At 44.2% G+C, this 24,488-nt stretch overlaps 1 protein-coding gene across 1 annotated transcript in view; it reads left to right on the top strand.

The window, feature by feature from the left end:
• Positions 1 to 952: 952 nt before the first annotated feature.
• Positions 953 to 24,488, top strand: part of LOC144668484 (pyroglutamylated RF-amide peptide receptor-like) — a 55,918-nt gene continuing 32,382 nt past the window's right edge. Inside the window, 2 exon segments of the mRNA XM_078530516.1 lie at positions 953 to 1,113; positions 1,115 to 1,299. Of these exon segments, the coding sequence (XP_078386642.1) occupies positions 953 to 1,113; positions 1,115 to 1,299 (346 nt within the window).

Here is a 24,488-nt window from a genome sequence, read left to right as displayed (position 1 = left end):
TGATTGGCACATCCACAAACATTCACCCCCTCCACCACCGACGCACAGCAGCAGCAGTGTGTACCATCCACAAGATGCACTGCAGTTACTTGCCAAACTTCCTTCAATTGCACCTTCCAAACCCACGACCTCTACCAAGGGCAGTAGATAGGTGGGAACACCACCACTTGGAAGTTTCACTCCAAGTCACTCACTATCCTGACTTGGAAATATATCGGCCGTTCCTTCACCCTGTCGCTGGGTCAAAATCCTGGAACTCCCTCCCTAACAGCACCGTGGGTGTACCTACACCTGTGGCTCAGTTCATAGCACCCTCGCCTTTGAATCAGAAGGTTGTGGGTTCATGTCCCACTCCCGGAAACCAAGAACTGTGAATGTACTCGAAAGAGTTACAATCTGTGACTGTTGATAACTCAAAAGAGTTACACCACATGGACTGCAGCAGTTCAAGAAGGCAGCTCACCACCACCTTCTCAAGGGGGCAATTAGGGATGGGCAACGAATACTGGCCAAGCCAGTCACGAAAGAAACCAGAAGATAAGAAACAATAGCCATCAACGTGGCAAACACCTGGGTTAAATTTTTACACCTTAAACCCCGACTTCCCATCTGGACTGAAGCACCTGGGACTGCTGGTGTTATCTTTACCCTTTTACACTGCCTTCAGCAAATTAGGTGTCAATGAGTTAAACCAAAGCGAGTCACTAGTTGCGTGTGAATCATGTATTCTCTGTTCAGTTTCCCGGACAGGCTTTGGGCTTTAAGGACGCTGGGTGAGGTTGTATCATCAACAAACCTCTTTGCAACTCGAAGTTTCCCCCCCCTCTCTTTGGACCTGGCAGGATAGGGGGGTGACCTGCTGTAACCAGTTTAGCAAAAGTTGGGCAGGATCATTAAAGGAGCAGTCTCATTGCAACTGTCCCGGTGGCGAGAGAGAGAGAGAGAAGAAAATATGCAAAACTCCGATGCCTTTAACGTTACCCCCGAAATCCTGAACCAGTTACTCGATTTTTACAACCTCTCCCGGCAGGAATTCATCCAGACATACAAACTGCAGCCGCTGGTCTACATCCCCGAGTTGCCCCTCAGCGCCAAGGTAACTTTCGTTGTGATTTACAGTGATCTTCCTGCTTGCGTTTTTTGGGAATATCCTGGTGGTGTTTGTTGTAAAGCGGACAAAGCGGTCTCGAACCGTCACCACCATCTTCATCTGCTCCCTGGCTGTCAGCGACCTTCTCATCACTTTCTTCTGCATCCCATTCACCCTCCTTCAGAATATCTCCTCGCAATGGATTGGAGGTGAGTCTCACTCACACACTGTCTTAATGCACTCATGTATGTAACCACAAAAAATAAACCCCTACACTCAAGGACCTGGGACTAAAACAATATATATATACTCATAGTGATATATTAACAGTCATTACATTCTTCAAATTACTCTCTTAATCATTTCTTGGAACACACTTTACAATTTCTGATGAAGAGTCATACCGACTCGAAACGTTAACTCTGTCTTCCTCTCCACTGAGCTTTTCCAGCTATTTTTGTTTCACATTTCCAGCATTTTGCTTTTATTTGATTTAATTACAATTTGCATTTATTTAGCTCGTTAATGCCCCAAGAATCCCCCAAAGGCTCAACTCAAAAGTTAAGGAATGATAGTGAAATGCTGCAGATGCTGGAGACCTGAAATAAAAACAGAAAGTGCTGGGGGAAACGCCCCACCCACAAGCCTGGCTGAATCTGTGGAGAGAGTGGATGTTTGGAGTCCAATACAGGGTCAAAGTCTGCACCTTGTTCAAAGCAAAATACTGCGGATACTGGGAATCTGAAACATCCTCACCTTTTATCCTATTTTTGATCTTTTCTCCTCATTACTGCCCCCTCCCACCACCCCACCCCTACAAGGGCCACCTGTCACTTGTTCATGTTGTTCTTTGCAGAGTGCTTACCCTTCTCAGAATATCTCCTCACAATGGATTGTGCCATTATCACATTCTGCTTTCTTACCTTTAATACTATTATCAGCACCTCCTTTATCCTTTACCACAACCATTAACACCTCCTTTGTCCTTTTGTTCATGACATCTTTCCTTTGCCCCTACCTGTCGCTGGCCTTCTATCCAGCTTCACCTGCTTCAACCCCCTTAAACAGCATGAATTTCATCACATTTCCACTTCTCTTTAGCTCATACGGACTCGAAATGTTAACTCTGTTTCTCTCTCCACAGATGCTGTTAGGCCTGCTGAGTTTTTCCAGCATTTTCTGTTCTTGTTTCCGCATCTTGTTCTCCTACTTTTGCTTTTGGACAGAGCTGCCCCTTATTCTGCCATTAACACCTCCTCTATAACACCATTGGTATTTAATCTCCCCTGTCCTCAAACCTAACCCTGATCTTCCCTTTCGCTCCACCACACCCTCCCCGCTTTTCAAAAGCATAAAACCCATCACATTTCTACCTCTCTTCGGCTCTAAAGAAGAGCCATATTGGACTTGAAAAGTTAAAAACAAAAAACTGCGGATGCTGGAAATCCAAAACAAAAACAGAAACACCTGGAAAAACTCAGCAGGTCTGGCAGCATCGGCGGAGAAGAACAAAGTTGACGTTTCGAGTGCTCATGACCCTCCAACAGAACTAAGTAAAAATAGGAGAGGGGTGAAATATAAGCTGGTTTAAGGTGGGGGGGTGGGGGGAGAGAAGTTGGGGGGGGGGCTGTTGTAGGGACAAGCAAGCAGTGATAGGAGCAGATAATCAAAAGATGTCACAGACAAAAGAAGAAAGAGGTGTTAAAGGTGGTGATATTATCTAAAAGAATGTGCTAATTAAGAATGGATAGCAGGACACGCAAGGTACAGATAGCTCGAGTGGGGGTGGAGTGAAATAAGACTAAAAGGGCATAAAAGGTATAGATTTAAAAATAATGGAAATAGGTGGGAAAAGAAACATCTATAAAAATTATTGGAAAAAACGAAAGGGAGGGGGAAGAAACGGAAAGGGGGTGGGGATGGAGGAGGGAGTTCAAGATCTAAAGTTGTTGAACTCAATATTCAGTCCGGAAGGCCGTAAAGTGCCTAGTCGGAAGATGAGGTGCTGTTCCTTCAGTTTGCGTTGAGCTTCACTGGAACAATGCAGCAAGCCAAGGACAGACATGTGGGCAAGAGAGCAGGGTGGTGTGTTAAAATGGCAAGCGACAGGGAGGTCTGGGTCATTCTTGTGGACAGACCGAAGGTGTTCTGCAAAGCGGTCGCCCAGTCTGCGTTTGATCTCTCCAATGTAGAGGAAACCGCATTGGGAGCAATGAATGCAGTAGACTAAGTTGGGGGAAATGCAAGTGAAATGCTGCTTCACTTGAAAGGAGTGTTTGGGCCCTTGGACGGTGAGGAGAGAGGAAGTGAAGGGGCAGGTGTTGCATATTTTGCGTATGCATGGGGAGGTGCCATAGGTGGGGGTTGAGGAGTAAGGGGTGATGGAGGAGTGGACCAGGGTGTCCCGGAGGGAACGATCCCTATGGAATGCCGCCAGGGAGGGTGAAGGGAAGATGTGTTTGGTGGTGGCATCATGCTGGAGTTGGCGGAAATGGCGGAGGATGATCCTTTGAATGCGAAGGCTGGTGGGGTGATAAGTGAGGACAAGGGGGACCCTATCATGTTTCTGGGAGGGAGGAGAAGGCGTGAGGGCGGATGTGCGGGAGATGGGCCGGACACGGTTGAGGGCCCTGTCAACTAGTGTGGGCGGAAAACCTCGGTTAAGGAAGAAGGAGGATATGTCAAAGGGTACCCGCATGGGCCCCAGCTATGCCTGTCTCTTTATGGGGTATGTGGAACATTCCTTGTTCCAGTCCTACTCCGGCCCCCTCCCACAACTCTTTCTCTGGTACATCGATGATTACTTCGGTGCTGCTTCATGCTCTCGTCGGGACCTGGAAAAATTTATTAATTTTGCTTCCAATCTCCACCCCTCCATCATTTTCACATGGTCCATCTCTGACACTTCCCTTCCCTTCCTTGACCTCTCTGTCTCAATTTCTGGTGATAGACTGTCCACCAATATCCATTACAAGCCTACCGACTCCCACATCTACCTCGACTACAGCTCCTCACACCCCGCTTCCTGTAAGGATTCCATCCCATTCTCTCAGTTCCTTCGCCTCCGTCTCATCTGTTCTGATGATGCTACCTTCAAAAACAATTCCTCTGACATGTCCTCCTTCTTCCCTAACCGAGGCTTTCCACCCACAGTAGTTGACAGGGCCCTCAACCGTGTCCGGCCCATCTCCCGTGCATCCGCCCTCACGCCTTCTCCTCCCTTCCAGAAACATGATAGGGTCCCCCTTGTCCTCACTTATCACCCCATCAGCCTCCGCATTCAAAGGATCATCCTCCGCCATTTCCGCCAACTCCAGCATGATGCCACCACCAAACACATCTTCCCTTCACCCTCCCTGGTGGCATTCCGTAGGGATCGTTCCCTCCGTGACACCCTGGTCCACTCCTCCATCACCCCCTACTCCTCAACCCCCACCTACTGCACCTCCCCATGCATACGCAAAATATGCAACACCTGCCCCTTCACTTCCTCTCTCCTCACCATCCAAGGGCCCAAACACTCCTTTCAAGTGAAGCAGCATTTCACTTGCATTTCCCCCAACTTAGTCTACTGCATTTGTTGCTCCCAATGCGGTTTCCTCTACATTGGAGAGACCAAACGCAGACTGGGCGACCGCTTTGCAGAACACCTTCGGTCTGTCCACAAGAATGATCCAGACCTCCCTGTCGCTTGCCATTTTAACACTCCACCCTGCTCTCTTGCCCACATGTCTGTCCTTGGCTTGCTGCATTGTTCCAGTGAAGCTCATCGCAAACTGGAAGAACAGCACCTCATCTTCCGACTAGGCACTTTACAGCCTTCCGGACTGAATATTGAGTTCAACAACTTTAGATCTTGAACTCTCTCCTCCATCCTCACCCCCTTTCCGTTTCTTCCCCCTCCCTTTTGATTTTTGCAATAATTTATATAGATTTTCCTTTTTCCACCTATTTCCATTATTTTAAAATCTATACCTTTTATGCCCTTTTAGTCTTATTTCACTCCACCCCCACTCGAGCTATCTGTACCTTGCGTGTCCTGCTATCCATTCTTAATTAGCACATTCTTTTAGATAATATCACCACCTTTAACACCTCTTTCTTCTTTTGTCTGTGACATCTTTTGATTATCTGCTCCTATCACTGCTTGCTTGTCCCTACAACCACCACCCCCACTTCTGCACCCCCCCTCCCCCCACCTTAACCCAGCTTATATTTCACCCCTCTCCTATTTTTACTTAGTTCTGTTGAAGGGTCAAGAGGACTCGAAACGTCAACTTTGTTCTTCTCCGCCGATGCTGCCAGACCTGCTGAGTTTTTCCAGGTATTTCTGTTTTTGTTTTGAAATGTTAACCTTGTTTCTCTTTCCACAGATGCTGCTGAGCATTTCCAGCACTCTGTTTTTACTGAAAAGTCAAGGGAGCTTTTTTTTTTCCAGAGTGCATCAGTGCCAGATCAAAGTCTCCAATCCTAACCCCCTAGACATAATGTGAATTGTAAATTTATATTCATAATTTATATTCAGAAGTGAATTTGATTTTTGTTTTTAATTCCCCCTTTCCTGCATTTGTATTTCTTGTTTTTCTGCTTATTTTCTATTTCCCTTTACGCTGTTCATGAAATATTTAAAGAGCTTTGGCCACAGCAGACATATTGAATTCATATTTTTACAGTGGTCTCAGCAGTGTCTTTTCTGGGATATACCTTTAAACAGCTTCCACTTTTTCATGATGTCTTTATTACCGACAGATCTCTGACCACAGTCACCCTCGTATTCCCACAATTCTGTCCTTGCTGGGTTAGCCCAAAAAATCCCTTTTTAAATTCCTCCACCAACTTCCCTAGAGGTTTACTTATGAGACCTTTAATCTTTCGGAGGATCATTGCCATCTTTCTGAGAAATACTTGTCCAATTTATTAATTTTTCAAAGACTCAAAGGAACAATTTTAATGTTTCTACTGCCACATGTTTCTTCACAAACCTGCAGAAAAGAGCTGCCCTGATTCAAACAATTACGTATTACCAACAATTACTAATCTTAACTCACTTGCCACTTGCCAACTAGTGGCAACTTGCCATTAGTCCACTTATCAACCAATCAGCACTCTCATGCAGTATAAGTTGTTGTCCCCTTTGTGATTTGTTATTCTTGCGATTCTGTCCTGATGAGTGCAAGACCAAAAGCTTCAACAACATGTCTCTTTTTTCAGCAATTGTCACTTCACTATCCATTAAATAGATCTGTACAACTACAGACGGAATATGTTTGATAATTCATTTCACTTATTATTGACAAACTTTAATCTTGAATATCCTAACCAAACAGTGTTGTGCGCCTCAGTCCAAATACGTACTGTTTGTAAGTTTGAATAAGAAGTTATGAAGATGGCTTCACCAGGCCTGTTCACATCCCAGGGCCTCGAGTATAACTTTATTCCCTTTTTAACGAAGTAAAGCATGGGATCTGCCTCACACCCTTTCACTTGAATGCACCCAACCTCATGTATTACAACCACCTATTGCTAAAAGCAAATTACTGCAGATGCTGGAAATCTGAAACAAAAACAAAAATTGAAATGAAAATTCTGTCCTGCCTGTCCTACCCCCTTAAACAGTATATATTTCCCAACATTTGTACTTCTCTTTAGTTCTGAAGAAGAGTCATATGGACTCAAAATGTTAACTCTGTCTTTCTCTCCACAGATGCTGTTAGACCTGCTGAGTTTTTCCAGCGATTTTTGTTTTTGAACCATTGCTGTTAAGCAAACTATTTGAAACCAAAGAAAGGTTTCCTTTCCCTTATCACATCAAGATGTTACTCTCTTATTTGTTTTTTTATTATTCTGTCATGGGGAGTGGGCATTGCTGGCTAGGCCAGGATTTATTGCCCATCCCTAATCACCCTTGAGAACTGAGTGGCTTGCTGGGCTATTTTAGAGTCAACCTCATTGCTGTGGGTCTGGAGTCACATGTAGGCCAGACGAGGTAAGGATAGCAGGTTTCCATCTCTAAAGGGCATTATTGATTAATTCCAGATTTTTTTATTGAATTCAAATTTCACCATCTGCCATGGTGGGATTTGAACCCCAGTTCCCAGAGCATTACCCTCAGTCCCTGGATTACTAGTCCAGTGACAACACCAATACACCACTGCCTCCCCATTGGCTTACCTGACCTCTGTTGTAAAGTGGGTTTTAATACATGTGCTCCTGTTGCCATTTATTGCGATTAAAGCCTATATTTCCAAAACTTTACTAAATAGCAGTATCTGTGTCATGAAGAGATATTAATGTATATAATGTCATTGGAAACTATTTTAAAGTGGACTTGTATTAGGGTCTGTGTCTGTGGGTGTGAGTGTGTGTGGCTTAACTGGATTAAAGCCATCTAGTCTGGGTGCTATGATGCATACTAGTTTTGAGATGTCAGCAGTACATTGGAGGGTACATTTGCATTTTGTTGAATAAACCATTCAAAGATTGGGGGTGAATTCTTGCACCTAGCTAGGAGACACCAAGCAATATGTTTATATTACTAATAAAATTGGTACTATGAAAGGGGTTTTATTGTTATAAGTGGTGGAGTTCAAAGGGCCTGGTGATACAATGAGAATTTGCATTCAGAATGAAGGCTAGCTATATACAGAAGCGCCTTGTGTGTGGAAAGCACTGATCTTCCTGAGGCTAAGTGCTGCCTCAGGGAGATTGGCTCCGAATTAAAATTTGCAATTCAGAAGATAGAAAAATTTCCCTGACATGTTCCCTCATGTGACACTGTCCATAACTTTAACTGAAACCTTTGTTAAAAATTTAAATACCCTCATGAAACCTCATCCCACATTAATGATTTTAATTAGTTTCTCAATGACCTCAATAGGCCGCTGACAGGTCGGCGGGCGCGCAGCTGACTTGGCTGCACCCCCGCCGACCTGAAAATGGAAATGACGCGGGGTGAAAAGCTTTGTGGTCTGAAGAGGCATCGGTGAATTATGATGTGGTGAAAAAGACTCTTTTGAGTGCATATGAGTTGGTCCCTAAAGCATACAGGCAGAAATTTAGTAATATGAGAAAACAGCCTGGGCAATTTTATATTGAGTTGAGAGAGTAAAACAAAGTAATTTTGACCGATGGACATGGGCATTAAAAATAGAGACAGCATATGCAGTTCTTAGGAAAGTAATTCTTTTGGAATAATTTAAAGACTCAATCTCTTTGGTAGTGAGAGCTCATGTGGAGGAACAGAGATAGCTGATGATTGAGTTAGTTCATGGAGCTAAACCTTTTCTTTGTCACCTTTTCAAATTGGAAAAGGATAGAAAGTGGGAAGGTGAAAGGAAGGTAGGTAGTCAGGGAAGAGAAGAAGTGGCTGTGAATTCCCAGGAAGTTTTTTCTCAGAATAAAAAGGAAGGTACTGAGGGTAGGAGTAACATTTGAAAATTGAGGTGTTTTAATTGTAATAAAGTGGGACACACAAAGTCAGTGTGTTGGAAATTGCAGGAAAAATCTGTTGGAATTATTGGGGTGCAGAAAAGTTCTAGAAGTAAAAGTACTGTGGGTTCTGCGGTTCAGGCACAGGGAAAACCAGAGGTTTGTGTACAGGTAAAACAGGGAGAATCAGTGATAGGTTAAGAAGTGGGAATGTGTTCACAAGTTACCCAAGAGAATTCTGAGGAGCAGGTTGCAGAAACGTTTAAAAGACTTTGTGTGTGAAGAGAAAGTCTTTCCATGTGTACGGGGTGGAGTAGATAAAGATGTTAAAATTTTAAGAGACACAGGGGCTAGTCAATCTTTAATGTCGTGGGATAGTGATATTTGTTGTCCAAGGGAGTATTGCAGGAGCAGGTGATAATAAGTGGGGTTCATGGAGATGCTAAACCTATTCCATTGTGGAAGGTAAATTTAAAGAGTGAATGGAGGACAGGTGAAATTATTGTTGGAGTGGTGGAAAAATTGCCCATTGCAGGGGTTCAATTTATTCTGGGTAATGATATAGCTGGATTGTGGGTGATGCCTAGGGTAGGTGAGCAGCCTTTGGAAGTGTTTTCAACAGAAGTGTTACAGAAGGCGCATCCTGGATTGTTTCCAGATTGTGTGATAATGAAATCAAAAGCTCATCGGGAAGAACAAGAAAAACAAGATAAGCAGGCAGATCAAAGGCAAGAAGAAGGTGTCGAAATCCAATTAGCTGCATTATGCTTGATAACATAGTTCAGGAGGAAAGAATACAGGATGATTCAACTGAAGTGTTTAACTCGAGGTGGTTAGTGGAGTTACAGGAAAATGATTTGCAATTAAAGCAGTTATAACAAAAAGCTTATTCAGAAACAGAAGCAAAATGTATTTCAGTATGTTGTTACCTTAAGGAATATATGGCTGAAGAAATGGTGTAGAGGGGAGGGATTCAGATTCCTGGGACATTGGGGCCAGTCCTGGGGAAGGTGGGACCAGTACAAACAGGACAGGTTGCATCTGGGCAGGACTGGGACCAATGTCCTCAGGGGGGGTGTTTGCTAGTGCTGTCGGGGAGGGTTTAAACTAAAATGGCAGGGGGATGGGAACCTGAGCAGGGAGACAGAGGAGGGGGAAACAAGGATAGAAACAAAAGACAGAAAAGTAAGAAGCAAAAGTGGAAGGCAGAAAAAACAGGGGCGAAAAATCAAATGGAGTCATAGTGCAAAATAAAGCTAAGATGACTAACAAGGTTAAAAAGACAAGTCTAAAGACATTGTACCTTACTGCGTGGAACACTTGCAATAAGGTAACTCTTTCGAGTACATTCACAGTATTTGACTTTTTTTTTTGTTCAAAGTCCTGGAGTGGGACATGAACCCACAAACTTCTGACTCAAAGGTGAGGGTGCTATGAACTGAGCCACAGCTGACACCTCCCTTGCAATAAGGTAGGCGCACTAAGAGTGCAAATAGATATAAGCAGTTCTGATATAGTTGCAATTATGGAGTCGTGGCTGCAGGGTGACCAAGGATGGGAACTGAACATCCAGGGGTATTCAATAGTTAGGAAAAGAGAAAAAAAGGGACAGGAGGTGGGGTAGCATTGTTAATAAAGGAGAAAATCAATGCAATAGTGAGGAAGGATATTGGGTCAGAAAATCATGCTGTAGAATCTGTTTGGGTGGAGTTGAGAAACACCAAGGGGCAGAAAATGTTGGTGGAGGTTGGTCTATAGGCCCCCAAACAGTAGCGGAGATGTTAGGGAAGGCACTAAACAGGAAATTAGAGATGCATGTAATAAGGGTGCAACAGTAATCATGAGTGACTTCAATCTACATATAGACTGGACAAACCAAACTAGCAATAATACTGCGGGGGAGGGTTTCTTGGAGTGTGTACGTGATGGTTTTTTTTAGACCAAACTGTTGAAGAACCAACTAGAGAGCAAGCTATCCTAGACTGGGGCCAGGATTTTCTGGCCCTGTCATGGGCGGGACCCACCGCGGATGAGGCAGCACCCCAGCCAGAGGCCCATTGACTTGCAGTGGGACCTGGATATTGTGCAATGAGAAAGGATTAATTAACAATCCTGTTGTCACTTAGGGAAGAGCGACCATAAAATCATAGACTTGTTCTTTAAGATGGAGAGTGAAGAAGTTGAATCCGAAACTAGGGTCCCGAATCTAATTAAAGGGAACTACAAGGGTATGAGGCACGAGTTGGCCAATGATAGGTTGGGGAACCTTACTAAAAGAGTTGACAGTGGATAGGCAATGGCTAATATTTAAGGAACGTAATCATGAATTACAACAATTATTCATTCCTGTCTAGCGCAAAAATAAAACAGGAAAGGTAGCTCAATTATGGATTACAAAAGAAATTAGGGATAGTATTAGATCCAAAGAGAAGACATATAACATTGGCAGAAAAAGCAGCAAGCCTGAGGAATAGAGGCAGTTTAGAATTCAGCAAAAGTGGACAAAAAGATTGATCAAGAAGGGGAAAATGGAGTATGAAAGTAAACTTGCAGGGAACATAAAAACTGACTGTAAAAGCTTCTATAAATACGTGAAGAGAAAAAGATTAGCAAAGACAAATGTAGGTCCCTTACAGTCAGAAATGGGGGAAATTATAATAGGGAACAAAGAAATGGCAGAAGAATTGAACACATATTTTGGTTTTGTCTACACAAAAGAGGACACAAATAATTTCCCAGAAATGTTAGGGAACCAAGAGTCTAGTGAGAGGGAGGAATTGAAGAAAGTCAGTATTAGTAAAAAAAAATGGTGCTAGAGAAATTAATGTGGTTAAGGCAGAAAAATCCCCAGGGCCTGATAATCTACATCCCAGAGCACTAAAGGAAGTGGCCCTGGAAATATTGGATGCATAGGTGGTCATCTTCCAAAATTCTATAGACTCTGAAGCAGTTCCTACAGATTAGAGGGTGGGAAATGTAACCCCACTATTTAAAAAAGGAGGGAGAGAAAAAAACAGAATTACAGACCAGTTAACCTAACACCAGAGTGGGGAAAATGCTAGAGTCTATTATAACAGAACGCTTGGTAACAGAACACATGGAAAGCATTTACGAGATTAGACAAAGTCAGCATGGGTTTATGAAAGGGAAATCATGCTTAACTAATCTACTGGAATTTTTTGAGGATGTAACTAGTAGAATAGATAAGGGAGAACCAGCGGATGTAGTGTATTTGGATTTAAAAAAGGCTTTGATAAGGTCCCACATAAGAGGCTAGTGGGCAAAATTAAAGCACATGGGATTGGGGGTAATATACTGACATGGATTGAGAATTGATTGACAGACCGGAAACAGAGAGTGGGAATAAATGGGTCTTTTTCCGGATGGCAGGCGGTGACTAGTGGTGTACCCCAAGGATCAGTGTTTGGGCTCCAGCTATTCACAATATATATAAATGACTTGGATGAGGAAACCAAATGCAATATTTCCAAGTTTGCTGATGACACAAAACTGGGCAGGGTTGTGAGCTGTGAGGAGGTAGCAAGGAGGCTTCAGGGCGATTTAGACAAGTTGTGTGTGTGGGCAAACACATGGCAGATCCAGTATAACGTGGATAAATGTGAAGTTATATGCTTCGGTGTGAAAAACAGAAAGGCAGAGTATTAGTTAAATGGTGATATATTGGGAAATGTGGATGTACAAAGGGACCTGGATGTCTTTGTACACCTGTCAATGACAGTAAACAGGCAGGTGCAGCAAGCGATTAGGAAGGCAAGTGGTATGTTGGCCTTCATTGCGAGAGGATTTGAGTTCAGAAGTAGGGATGTCTTACTGCAGTTATACAAGGGCTTGGTGAGACCACAGCTGGAGTATTGCATGCAGTTTTGGTCTCCCTACCTATGAAAGGATATACTTGCCATAGAGGGAGTGCAACGAAGGTTCACTAGGCTGATGCTGGAGATGGCAGGATTGTTGTATGAGGAGAGATTGGTTCAACTGAGCCTGTATTCACTAGAGTTTAGAAGAATGAGAGGGGATCTGATTGAAATGTTTAAAATTCTGATTGGGCTAGACAGACTAGGTGCAGCGAGGGTGTTTACCCTGGTTGAGGAGTCTAGAACCAGGGTCCACAGTCTCAGGATACAAGACAGGCCATTCAGAACCGAGATGAGGAAAAATTTCTTCACTCAGAGGGTGGTCAACCTGTAGAATTCTATACCACAGAAGGCAATGGGAGGCTGGGTTATTGAGTATATTCAAGAAAGAAATTGATAATTTTTTGGATATTAGGGGCATCAAGGGTTATGTCGAGAAAGCAGGAATATGGCATTGAGATAGAGGATCAGCTATAATCATGATTGGCGGAGCAGGCTTGAAGGGCCGAATGGCCTACTCCTGCTCTTAGTTTCTATGAGATATTTTGATGAGAAAATGGAGGCCGGATCATGTTTCAGCAAATGAAAGCTGGAGTGAGGTGTATCAGATTGTTATCCATTAGGGCATAGAAATGAGATTCTGAGGATTGCTCATGAAATTCCAATGGGGGAACATTTAGGAATTAGGAAAACACAGGAAAAGATACAGAGGTTTTTTTTGGCCAGGATTGCAGAGGGATGTAGTCAAATTCTGTAGAGCCTGTCATACATGCCAAGTAACAGGAAAACCACAAGCAGTGATTAAGTCAGCACCTTTAATGCCAATACTAGCATTTGAAGAACCTTTTACTAGGGTCATAATTAATTGTGTAGGACTCCTCCCTGAGGCTAAAAGTGCAAATCAGTACTTATTAACGATAATGGATGTGTCTTCCAGGTTTCCTGAAGTGATACCTTTAAGAAATATTACAACTAATAAGATTGTGGAGGAGTTAATTACATTTTTCGCAAGATATGGTTCACCTCAGGAAATTCAATCAGATCAGGGGTCAAATTTCATGTCACAGCTGTTTAAGGAAGTAATGAACAGTTTGGGGATAAAACAGTTTAAGTCAACAGCTTATTGTCCGGAGTCACAAGGAGCTTTGGAAAGATGGCATCAAACTTTAAAAACTATGATGAGAGCGTACTGTCAGGATTATCCACAGGATTAGGATAGAGGAATTCCATTCTTGTTATTTACTATTAGAGATGCTCCTCATGCATCGACTGGTGTTGGCTCTTTTGAACCATTTTGTGGTCATGAGATAAGGGGACCACTGAAATTAATTCATGAGAAATTTGTGGGTCATAGTTCAGAAACTATTCTCCTGGATTACATATCAAATTTCAGGGAAAGATTGAATGGAGCATGTGAATTGGCTAGGGAACATTTAAAGACATCACAGCAAGTGATGAAAGTGAAAGCAGATAAGAAAGCTAAAGCTTGCAGTTTTGTTCCTGGAGAGAAAGTATTAGTTTTGTTACCAGTACTAGGTGATTCATTAAATGCAAGATTTAGTGGGCCTTACAGGATTGAAAAGAAATTGAGTGAAGTAATTATTTAATAAATACTCCAGATAGAAGCCACAGCGGGTATGTCATGTAAATATGCTTAAAAAGCACTTTGACAGGGGAGAGGAGCAACAGGAGGTATTAGTGACGGTGGATGATGAGAGAGGTAGAAGTGCAGGACTCTGAAATTGATTTTCCTCCAATCAAATTGGATAACGAGGGGGTGCTTGAAAATTTAAATGAAATATTGAGTTACCTTCCAAGGAGGTGTCAAAGTGATTCGGAAAAGCTATTGCAGTCACACAAACCTATTTGTGAGAATAAATTGGGAAAGACACATGTAGCTATACATGATGTCTCTGTACAGGTTTCATCTTCAACAAGGCAACATCCTTATAGATTAAATCCGGCAAAGTTATTACAAGTACAGAAATAAATTGATTTCATGCTTCAAAATGATTTCATTGAGTCTAGTTGCAGTAACTGGAGTTCGCCTATTGTACTGGTACCGAAACTGGATGGAACACAAAGACTGTGTGTGGGCTATCGAAAGGTGAATGCGGTGACAAAAGTAGATTCATATCCTATAACAAGGTTGGAATATTGCATTGAGAAAGTGGGACAACCAAAATTTATCACAAAGATTGACTTGCTAATAGGATATTGGCAAGTACTGTTATCAGAGAGAGCAAAGGAGATATCAGCTTTTGTAACACCAAGTGGACTATATCAGTTTAAAGTCATGCCATTTGGTATGAAGAATGCACCTGCGGTATTTCAAAGACTGACAAACAAAGTAATTGCAGGTCTAAGCAATTGTGCTGCTTATATCGATGATCTAATTGTTTTCAGTCCTACATGGGAGGAGCATTTACAGCATTTGGAAGGATTATTTTCTTGATTTACAGAAGTTAATTTGGTGATGAACTTGATAAAAGTGAATTTTCAAAAGCGCAAGCTACATATATAGGCCTTACCATTGGACATGGTAAGGTGGCTCCGAGAGATGTGAAAGTCAAAGCTATCATGAATTTCCCAGTGTCTACAACAAAACAAGAAGTTTTGAGATTTCTGGGCATAAGTGGGTTTTACCAGAAATTTGCACCAAATTTTGGCTGAGTGGTTGCTCCACTGACTGAACTATTAAAAAAAAACAAGAACTTTCAATGGACACTGGAGTGTTAGAAGTCATTTGATAGTTTGAAAACTGTATTAACTATAACGCCAGTTTTGGCAGTACCCAATTGTGCCAAACAATTCAAGTTGGCTGTTGATGCAAGTGATGTAGGCATTGGGGCTGTACTGTTACAAGATGACGACACTGGAATTGAAAAACCAATAGGATATTTTTCACGGAAGCTGAATGTACAACAGAGAAGATATTCAACGATCGAAAAAGAGAACTTGGGTTTGGTGTTACCGTTGCAGCATTTTGAAATTTATGTTGCCAACAATTCATCAGAAACAATTGTTTATACAGGCCATAATCCTTTGAAGTTTTTGGACAAATTTAGAGACATAAGTGCAAGACTTTTCAGGCGGAGTCTATTATTACAACCATTTAATCTGCAGATTATACATGTTGAAGCTAGAGAGAATCTGTTCGCAGATGCGTTATCAAGAGTTTGAAGCTTAAAGGAAAATTGGACATTTGTAAATAAAAAACTTGGACATTGAACTGGAGTGATTTCTGTTGATACCAAGGAGTTGTGTATATATATATATTTATGTTAATGCATCTGATAGTGTGAGATGGGTTATTAAAAACAAAGCCATCTTTTAGAATTATGATGGTTCATTTTTTGTTAGCGAGGGTGATGTCATGGAGAGATATTAATGTATATAATGTTACTGGAAATTATTTTAAAGTGGATTTGTAGTAGGGTCTGTGTCTGTGGGTGTGAGTGTGTGTGGCTTAATTGGATTAAAACCATTGAGTCTGGGTGCTATGATGTATAGTAGTTTTGAGATGTAAACAGTACATTAGAGGGTACATTTGCATTTTGTTGAATAAACCATTCAAAGACTGGGGGTGAATTCTTGCACCTAGCTAGGAGACACCAAGCAATATGTTTATATTACTAATAAAATTGGTACTATGAAAGGGGTTTTATTGTTATAAGTGGTGGAGTTCAAAGGGCCTGGTGATACAATGAGAATTTGCATTCAAAGGGAAGGCTAGGTATATACCGAAGAATTTTGTGAGTTGAAGTCAGAGGCATGTAATATCTAAGCAGCCTGTAAGCCCTACCACTGTCTGTGCAGGGACAAATTGAAAGGAACCTCATTTTGAATTCGTAAAATAAAATGGGCTTTGCCTGGTGTCTGTTTAAGTCCATGGGTTATTGTTGCCTTGGGGAAGATTACCTGGGAGTGATTAATTTGGGGATTTGTTTGTGTTTAATTTCTTATTAAAATTAATAGATGTTTAATTTAATTTAAGGCTTGGTGGTTTCATTTCTGAATTCAGAGTTGCATCTCAAATGTACCAATTGAAAATATAGGTTATGACAGTTGTTTAAAGTTTCCCTCTGGGATTTAAAATAATTCAGCCTTTGCCAACTGCTGTGTCATAACAATCTGACTGGTGTACAGGGAACAATTTCAAAACTTGCAGATGATACAAAACTTGGAAACATTGTAAACCGTGAGGAGGACAGCGTAAAACTTCACAAGGGCATAGACAAGTTGGTGCAGTGGGTGGATTGGTGGCAGATGAAGCTCCATGCAGAGAAATGTGAGGTGATACATTTAGGAAGGAAGGACATGGAGAGACAATATTGTTATGACTCGCCCCCCCAGGTGAGGCTCCCCAAAGTTGTTGATCCACGCGAGTCCCCTCAATTTGCCACTGTCTGCCTGGGATACACCCAGATTTTTGTGCCTCGGGTGAGGGAGAGTGAACTGGCTCCCTGTTTTTATTCAGCGGCCCCCTGTTGGTCGCAACAAGATTTAATCTAAAAAAGGATCCCTTTCGCAGATACCTTTTCCCAGACCCAATTGTTCTGGTTTTGAAGGAGCCAATTTGATCAGACTTTCTTGAGTTAAAAGTAGGAGTAAGTTTATTAACTACTAATGGGAAGGAAGGATAGAACACATGCATATACGGTCATAGGTGATTGAGTGTTGCAATTCGAGGTTCCAGTAGAATTGACTCCGGTAGACGAATAGTTAGATTCAAGGTTCCAGTAGAGTTGATTCCAGCAGATGAATAGATGGTTTCGAGGTTCCAGCAGAGTTGACTCCGGTAGATGAATAGTCAGTTTTAAGGGTCCAGTAGTGTTGAATTCAGTAGAGAGAGAGAGAGATTGGGATACCTGCAAAATGGTGATTTGCAGGGGTACTGTGTGTGGCCGTTCCTTCTGAGTCAAACTTCCAACGCTTGCTCTCTCTCAGAACACCCACCAACGGACAAACACTGGGGTAGCTTTTCAGTTCACTTTTAATCCCTTGTTTGTATATTCCAAGTAGGAAGCAAATTCACAAATCTGTCTGGGCATTACTCACAGGCTTTCTTGATGACATGATATTCATCCCCCATCATGTCCCATTGCCCCTACTGGAGGGAGCAATTAGCTTCTAGATGTCTTTAGAAGTACCTTGTCTGGCAACAGGGTGGGGTTCCATTATCTCTTAAGGTGTCACCCTGCAACAATCCAGCCAGTGGCTTGTGTGTATTTTTAAAAGCTGAGGCCTTATTTTTAAAGTCCAATATTTCCGGATGCAATTTGGTGTTTTTCTTTCATTATCATGACACTCCCCCTCCTCCCTGGAATGAAATGAGATTCATTCTCATTTCATTACAAAAAGGGAAAAAACTTATAAACAACAAAACACTCTCATACACACATTCATTCTTTTAGCAATGGTCAATTTATCTTTTCTGGTTCGAACTGGGCTCCTTTAAGTTCAGGACAGGGCATCCACAATCACAGTTGATTTCCCAGGAATGTGGGTGATTTTTAAGTGGTAGAGCCAGAGGAACAAACTCCAGCGGAATAACCTGGCATTCTAGGTTTTAAATTTTTCCACAAAAATTAACGGATTGTGGTCGGTATAGACTGTGGTCTCTCTGTACCCATTTCAGACATATATCCCAAAGTGTCTGAGGGCCAGTAATACACCGAGGGCCTACTTCTCTACTGTTGAGTACTGTTTCTGATGCTGGTTGAACGTTTTAGACAAGTACCCGATTTGTCTCTCTATTCCGGATTCGTCCTCCGCATCAATGGCTACTTTAAATGCTTTGTTAAAGTTCGGAGCTGCAAGCACAGGCTCACCTGTTAAAATGGTCTTCAGCTTTTAGAAAGCTGTCTGGCATTTCTCAGTCCATCTTACCTTTACTTTTTTCTGTAGTAGGTCTGTCAGCGGTGAGGCTACTGTGCTAAAGTTTGGGACCAACTTGCAGTAGAGTCCACACATTTCCAAGAACCTCGTGATTTCCCCTTTTGTGGTGGGAATGGGGAATGAGGTACGGCATATACCTGGGCAGCATCTGTCCTTTATCCTCTACGTGTCCTAGATAGGTCACTTTAGCCTTAGCGAACTCGCTCTTTGCAAGATTGACCACTAGGTCAGCTGACTGTACTCTCTGGAAGAGGGCTTCCAGTTGCTCTACGTAGCTTTCCCAGGTGTCACTGTACACTCGGAGGTCATCCAGGTACACAACGCAATTGGGCAAGCCTGCCACTACCTGGTACATCAACCTTTGGAAGATAGCCGGGGCATTTTGGGGTCTGAAGGGCATAAACCGACACTGATATTACAGGTCTGGAGTTACGAAGGCCGAAATTTCCTTTGTGCGGGCTGTCAAGGGAACCTGCCCGTATCCCTTGAGTAAATCTATCTTCGTGATGTAGGCTGCTTTACCTACCCTTCCTATGCAGTCTTCCAGCTGGGGTCTCAAGTAGGAGTCGGCTCGGGTCACTGCATTAACTTTTCAGTAGTCAATGCAGAACCTTGTGGAGCCGTCTGACTTGGGCACGAGCACAACTGGGGAGCTCCAGCTACTGCTGCTCGTCTCTATTAGTTGGTGCTCCAGCAAGTAGTCTATCTCCTCCCGGACCTGGGACAGCTTCTCTGGGCCTAGACGATAGGGCTGTTGCCTTATGGGAGGGGCCTCTCCCACATCCACATCACCTGGGGCTAGGGTGGTGCAGCCTGGCTTGTCCCTGCACAAGCCTTTAAATGCAGTGAGCAGCCTCGTCAGGTCTCTCGCTGTTCTGCAATTAGGCGGGTGAATAGGGAGTCTAAGTTCTCTAGTATTTCTGTGTTGGCTAGCTGGGTAATAGAGGGCTCAATGTGGGTCTCAGCCACATCTCCCTCCCATCCATCCCCACTGCTACCCTCCTCCTCCAGGCTGGTGGCAATAGGACAGATGTGCTCCTTGTTTGTCCCCTTCTCGGGCTGCGATATCGCTTTATCACATTGACATGACACAGCCTTTGCCTTTTCCTCCTATCTGGGGTCTCAGTTAGATAGTTCACTTCCCTGAGTTGCTTTGCTACTCCGTACGGTTCACTGGACTGGGTCTGCAAGGGTTCACCCGGTATTGGTAGGAGCACTAACAGGTACTCTCCTGACTGAAAGGCTTGGGTCTTGGCATGTCTGTTGGCCTCTTTTTCATAGTCGCCTAGGAGATTTTCAGGTGCCCTTGGGCCACCTGGCAGGTTCCCATGAGCCTCTCCCGGAACATGGCAATGTAACCCAACATGGAGAGCTCCCCCTCTTGCTCTAAAAACCTCTCCTTGATTAGTCTCAGAGGCCCTCGCACTTGGTGCCCGTAAACCGATTCGAATGGAGTAAACCCGGTGGACTCATTGGGCGGGTCTCTGGTAGCAAACAAGGAAACCTAGTCCTTTATCCCAGTCCTGGGGGTACACGTGACAGTGCGCCCTGATTATTGTTGGTACCGTACTAGCGCCCCCTGGGACTGCGGCTGATAACGCTGAAGACTTCAGCTGAGTCATGCCCTGGTTACCCATGAATTCCTGGAATATCTTGGACGTGAAATGTGAGCCCTGATCCGACTGGGTCTCGGAGGGCAGACCAGACTTGGTAAAGAATTAGGCCAATTCCTTCACCCACTGTTTTAGCAGATATGATTCTCAGGGGAACAGCCTCTGGGAAGCGGGTAGCCACGTCCATGATGGTAAGGATATACCCCTTTTGTCTTGGGTAGGGGACCAACACAGTCCATTCACGCCTTGCTGAACGGTTCCCCAAAAGTCGGTATGGGAATCATAGGTGCGGTGTCGTATTGCAGGTGTGGCAGGTTCTGCAAAACCTTGTTACGTCTCTGTGGAGGTGCAGCCAGTAGAAATGCTGGCTGATGTGGGCTTGGGTTTTGCATATACCAACCTGCCCAGCCATTGGAATTTCATGAGCTAGCCGCAAGGGTCCGCCACAGTACCTGGGTGGCACTACCACCCGGTGGATCACTGCCCACTCCTCATTTGCGGGTCCGTGAGTGGGGTGGTGGGGGGGGGGGGGGGGGGGGAGTGATGGTGGTCTCCATTTCTTCATCAGCACCTCATTATGAATGTAGGAGCATTCAGGGACTGCTTCTGCCTCATTGTGAGCAGGCTGAGCTAACGTTTTTAACTGTGGGGCATCTTGCTATTTATCACCTCCTTAGGGTCATCCAGACTCCCGGGAAAGCTTTCAGATAAGCCCGACCGGAGGGTCTTCTGTCTGCAGTGCCTCTTCACATTCCTCTGCTGGAGCTCGTCCAGCCATAGGCCGGGTTACCACACATTTAAGGGGAAATGCCAGGCGCTTTCTCCAGCAGCTATTTGTTTTTCTTGACCTCAATGGGCTTCTCTGAGACCACTGGAGATGCTATTACCTTTGACCCCTCCAGGTCATCGCCGAGGAGCAGGTCAACCCCGCCCACAGGTAAACTGGGGACAACTCCCATGGTCACTGGCCCTGGCACAAGGTCGCACTCCAGATGTACCCGGTACTGGAGAATGGGCATGTACCCTCCTTCAATCCCCTTCACCAGCACCTTGGCGCTTACAGCACTCTCTGGTGGGAAGGTCATGCCTTTTCCCAGCAGTAGAGTCTGGCTGGCCCCTGTATCCCTCAGTATTACCACAGACTTACTCACCTCAGCCTGGGGAAATGTGGACATCTTTCCTTCGAACACAAAGTCCCTGTAACTCTCAGGGATTCGTTTGACCTCATCCGTACTCTCAGGAGTGTGCCCCCAGGGATTCTCAGCTGCAGTCAGAGCCATAGCCTGGTCTGCTATGCTCTCTGACTGACTCTCATTCTCTACATGTATGTGCCCTGATAAATCCCACTGGCTCTTCCCGTAGTTGGCCTGGAGGTTCCCTACCTTCCAGCAGTTAATGCACAGGCTTCTTGGCCTCGCTTTTCACTTCAGCACCACCCTTCCTGTCCCGGAGTGGGTCCTCAGCACTTCCCTCTCTCCCATGGGTGCTCAGTTTCCTATCAGTACCCCCCTCCCACCGGCCTCTACTACCCCATCCCCCCACCCATCCTTTCCAGCTGGTTGACGGTGACAAGGGGGAGAGTCTCTTCTGGAACAAGAGTTTGTGGATCGGCTCATTATCATCGGCCAGTGTGGCTGTATGCCTGGCCCCTGTGACCCCCCTGCTCCTCTAGGCGGGTTCTTCTTGGAAAGGATAGGGAGTTTTTAAACTCCTCCAAGAGAGTTATTTCACTGAGGTTTTTGTAAGTAGCCTCTGTTTTAAGTGCCCGCACCCGCTGGTCAAAGGCAAGTTGCTTAAGCCTTTCAAATTCCAGGTACGTCTGATCACGCCCTTTCCTGAGGGTACGGAATTTCTGACGGTACACCTCCGGCACTAACTGGTGCACGCTTAATATAGCCCTTTTTGCTGCCTCATAGTCAGTGACACTTTCCTCAGGCAGGAGGGAGTAAACCTCGTGAGCTTTCCCTGAAAGCGTACTCTGCAGTACTGGCGACCACTGTTGGACTGACCACTTTAATTGCTGTGCTAACCGCTTGAAAGGTCTAAAGAAAGCTTTCGTCTCTGCTTCACCAAACTTGGGAATTAGATGAGCAAACCAGGTTGCCTCATCTTCAAGGGACCCAGGGGGGTGCCTGCTCCTCAGTTCAAGCTGTCTTAGTTGAAACTCCCTTTTCTCTCTCCCGAAATTCTCTCTCTTCTCTTCGTGCCCTTTCCTGCAATTCCCTTTCCTTTTCTCTCTCCTGAAATTCTAATTTCCACTTCTCCAAATGTAGTCTCTCTACTGCAATGCTGTCCATTTCATCATCCTCAATTTCCACCAGTGGACTGCTGGCCACCCCCTTCTTAAAATTTCAGGTTTCCTGACTTTCAGCCAAATTTCTAACCCTAACCGCCTCGCTAACTCTGTTAACTGTTCGAGGGACAGAACTTTCAGCTCGTCAAAAGTAACTGCTTCTGGTTCTGCTAGAAATGTACTGGCATCAAAAGTGGACATTTTAACACTTTAGTAGTATAGACTCAAGAAAGTCATTTTGCAGTTTCTTTAAAAAAAAATGATTTCAAAAGGACAATTTACTTTCCCCACTCTAATTCATTCATTTCATCTGTGGGGAAAAAATATTCCAGACTCCGAGCCCCCAATTTGTTCAAATTCAGGACAAGCGCTCCAACTTGCTACGACCCATCCCCAGGTGAGGTTCCCCAACGTTGTTGATCCAGGTGAGACCCCTCAATTTGTCACCCAATGGCTGGGACAACCCCAAATTGTTATGGACCAGGTGAGGAGGGATGAACTGGCTCCGCCCTTATTCAGCACCGACCCCCCTCTGATGGTCGGAACAAGATTTAATCTAAAAAGGATCCCTTTCGCAGATACCTTTTCCCAGGCCCCCTTGTTCTGGTTTTGAAGGAGCCAATATGATCAGACTTTCTTGAGTTAAAGGTAAGAGTAAGTTTATTAACTACTAAAGGCAAGAAAGGATAAAGCACATGCATATACGGTCATACAGGTTATAAGTAAGTATTTAGCTTGAAGTAAGTTAATGTATATATGTATATAAATGAAAGGGTATCCGGAACAGTTCTTGACTCGTGGGGAGTCGGTGATTGAGCGTTGTGGCCATTGAGATTCGAGATTCCAGTAGAGTTGACTCCGCCAGATGAATAGTTAGCTCGAGGGTCCAGTAGTGTTGAATTCGGTAGAGATGGTGAGAGATTGGGATACCTGCAAAATGGCGAGTTGCAGTGTTACTGTGTGCAGCCGTTACTTCTGAGTCAAACTTCTAGCACTTGCCCTCTCTCAGAACACCCACCAACGGACAGACACCAGGGCAGCTTTTCAGGTCACTTTTAACCCCTTCTTTGTATATTCCAAATGGGAAGTGAAATCATAAATCTGTCTGGGCATTGCTCACAGGATTTCTTGGTGAGACGATACTCATCTCCCATTGTGTCCCATTGTCTCTACTGGAGGGAGGAATTAGCTTCTGGATATCTTTAGAAGTACCTTGTCTGGCAACAGGGTGAGGTTTCATTATCTCTTAGGGAGTCACCCAGCCAGTGGCTTGGGTGTATTTTTAAATCTCAGGTCTTACTTTTAAAGTCCAATTCAGTGGTTTTCTTTTGTTATCATGACAATATAAAATAAAGGGTACCACTCTAAAGGGCAGTGCAGGAGCAGAGGGATCTGGGTGTATATGGTGCATAAATCATTAAAGCTGGCAGGACAGTTTGAGAGAGAAACCTTTTTTAAATTCTTTCACGGGACATGGTCAGGCTGGCATTTCTTTTTAAATTGCCCATCCCTAATTGCCCTTGAGAAGGTGTTGGTGAGCTGCCTTCTTGAGCCGCTGCTGTCTATTTGGTGTGGGTACACCCGCAGGGTGTGGGTTTAAGGGAAGGAGCGGGTAGGGGGGAGGGGATTCAACCTAAGTGGGGTGGGGGGGCGGGGGGGGGCTGCTGTCCCATGATTGGCAAAGCGCAGGCCCCAAAGAGCGGCTGCCCCCCACCCCCCAGCCTCCTTCTCACCCTTTAAATGCTTCAGTTTAACAGTCTTCCCCCTCCAGCCCTGCTGCCCACACTTGGGCAGTGTATTATCAGGGTCAGTTAGGCTCAATAACAAGCCTAATTGACCCTTAATTGTTTATTTAAATGTGGCGAGCAGGCCTGCCGATTTTGGTGCCCATCTGCTCCCCTTATTATGGGGGGTGAGCTCAGGGGTGGGCAGGATGGGTGCCCACTCCAATTTAGGTGTTCTGAGAGAGAGAGCAAGTGCTGGAAGTTTGACTCAGAAGTAACGGCTGCACACAGTATCACTGCAACTCGCCATTTTGCAGGTATCCCGATCCCTCTCCCTCTCTACCAAATTCAACACTACTGGACCCTCGAGCTAACTATTCATCTGCCGGAGTCAACTCCGAATCTCAAATCTCAATGGCCACAACGTTCAATCACCTACTCCCCATGAGTCAAGAACTGTTCCGGATACCCTTTCATTTATATACATATATACATTATCTTACTTTAAGCTAAATACTTACTTATAACCTGTATGACCGTATATGCATGTGCTTTATCCTTTCT

The sequence above is a fragment of the Cetorhinus maximus genome, chromosome 27 (genome assembly GCF_964194155.1).
Source record: "Cetorhinus maximus chromosome 27, sCetMax3.hap1.1, whole genome shotgun sequence".
NCBI classification, from domain to species: Eukaryota; Metazoa; Chordata; class Chondrichthyes; order Lamniformes; family Cetorhinidae; genus Cetorhinus; species Cetorhinus maximus.
This window is presented reverse-complemented; position numbering and strand designations above follow the sequence as displayed.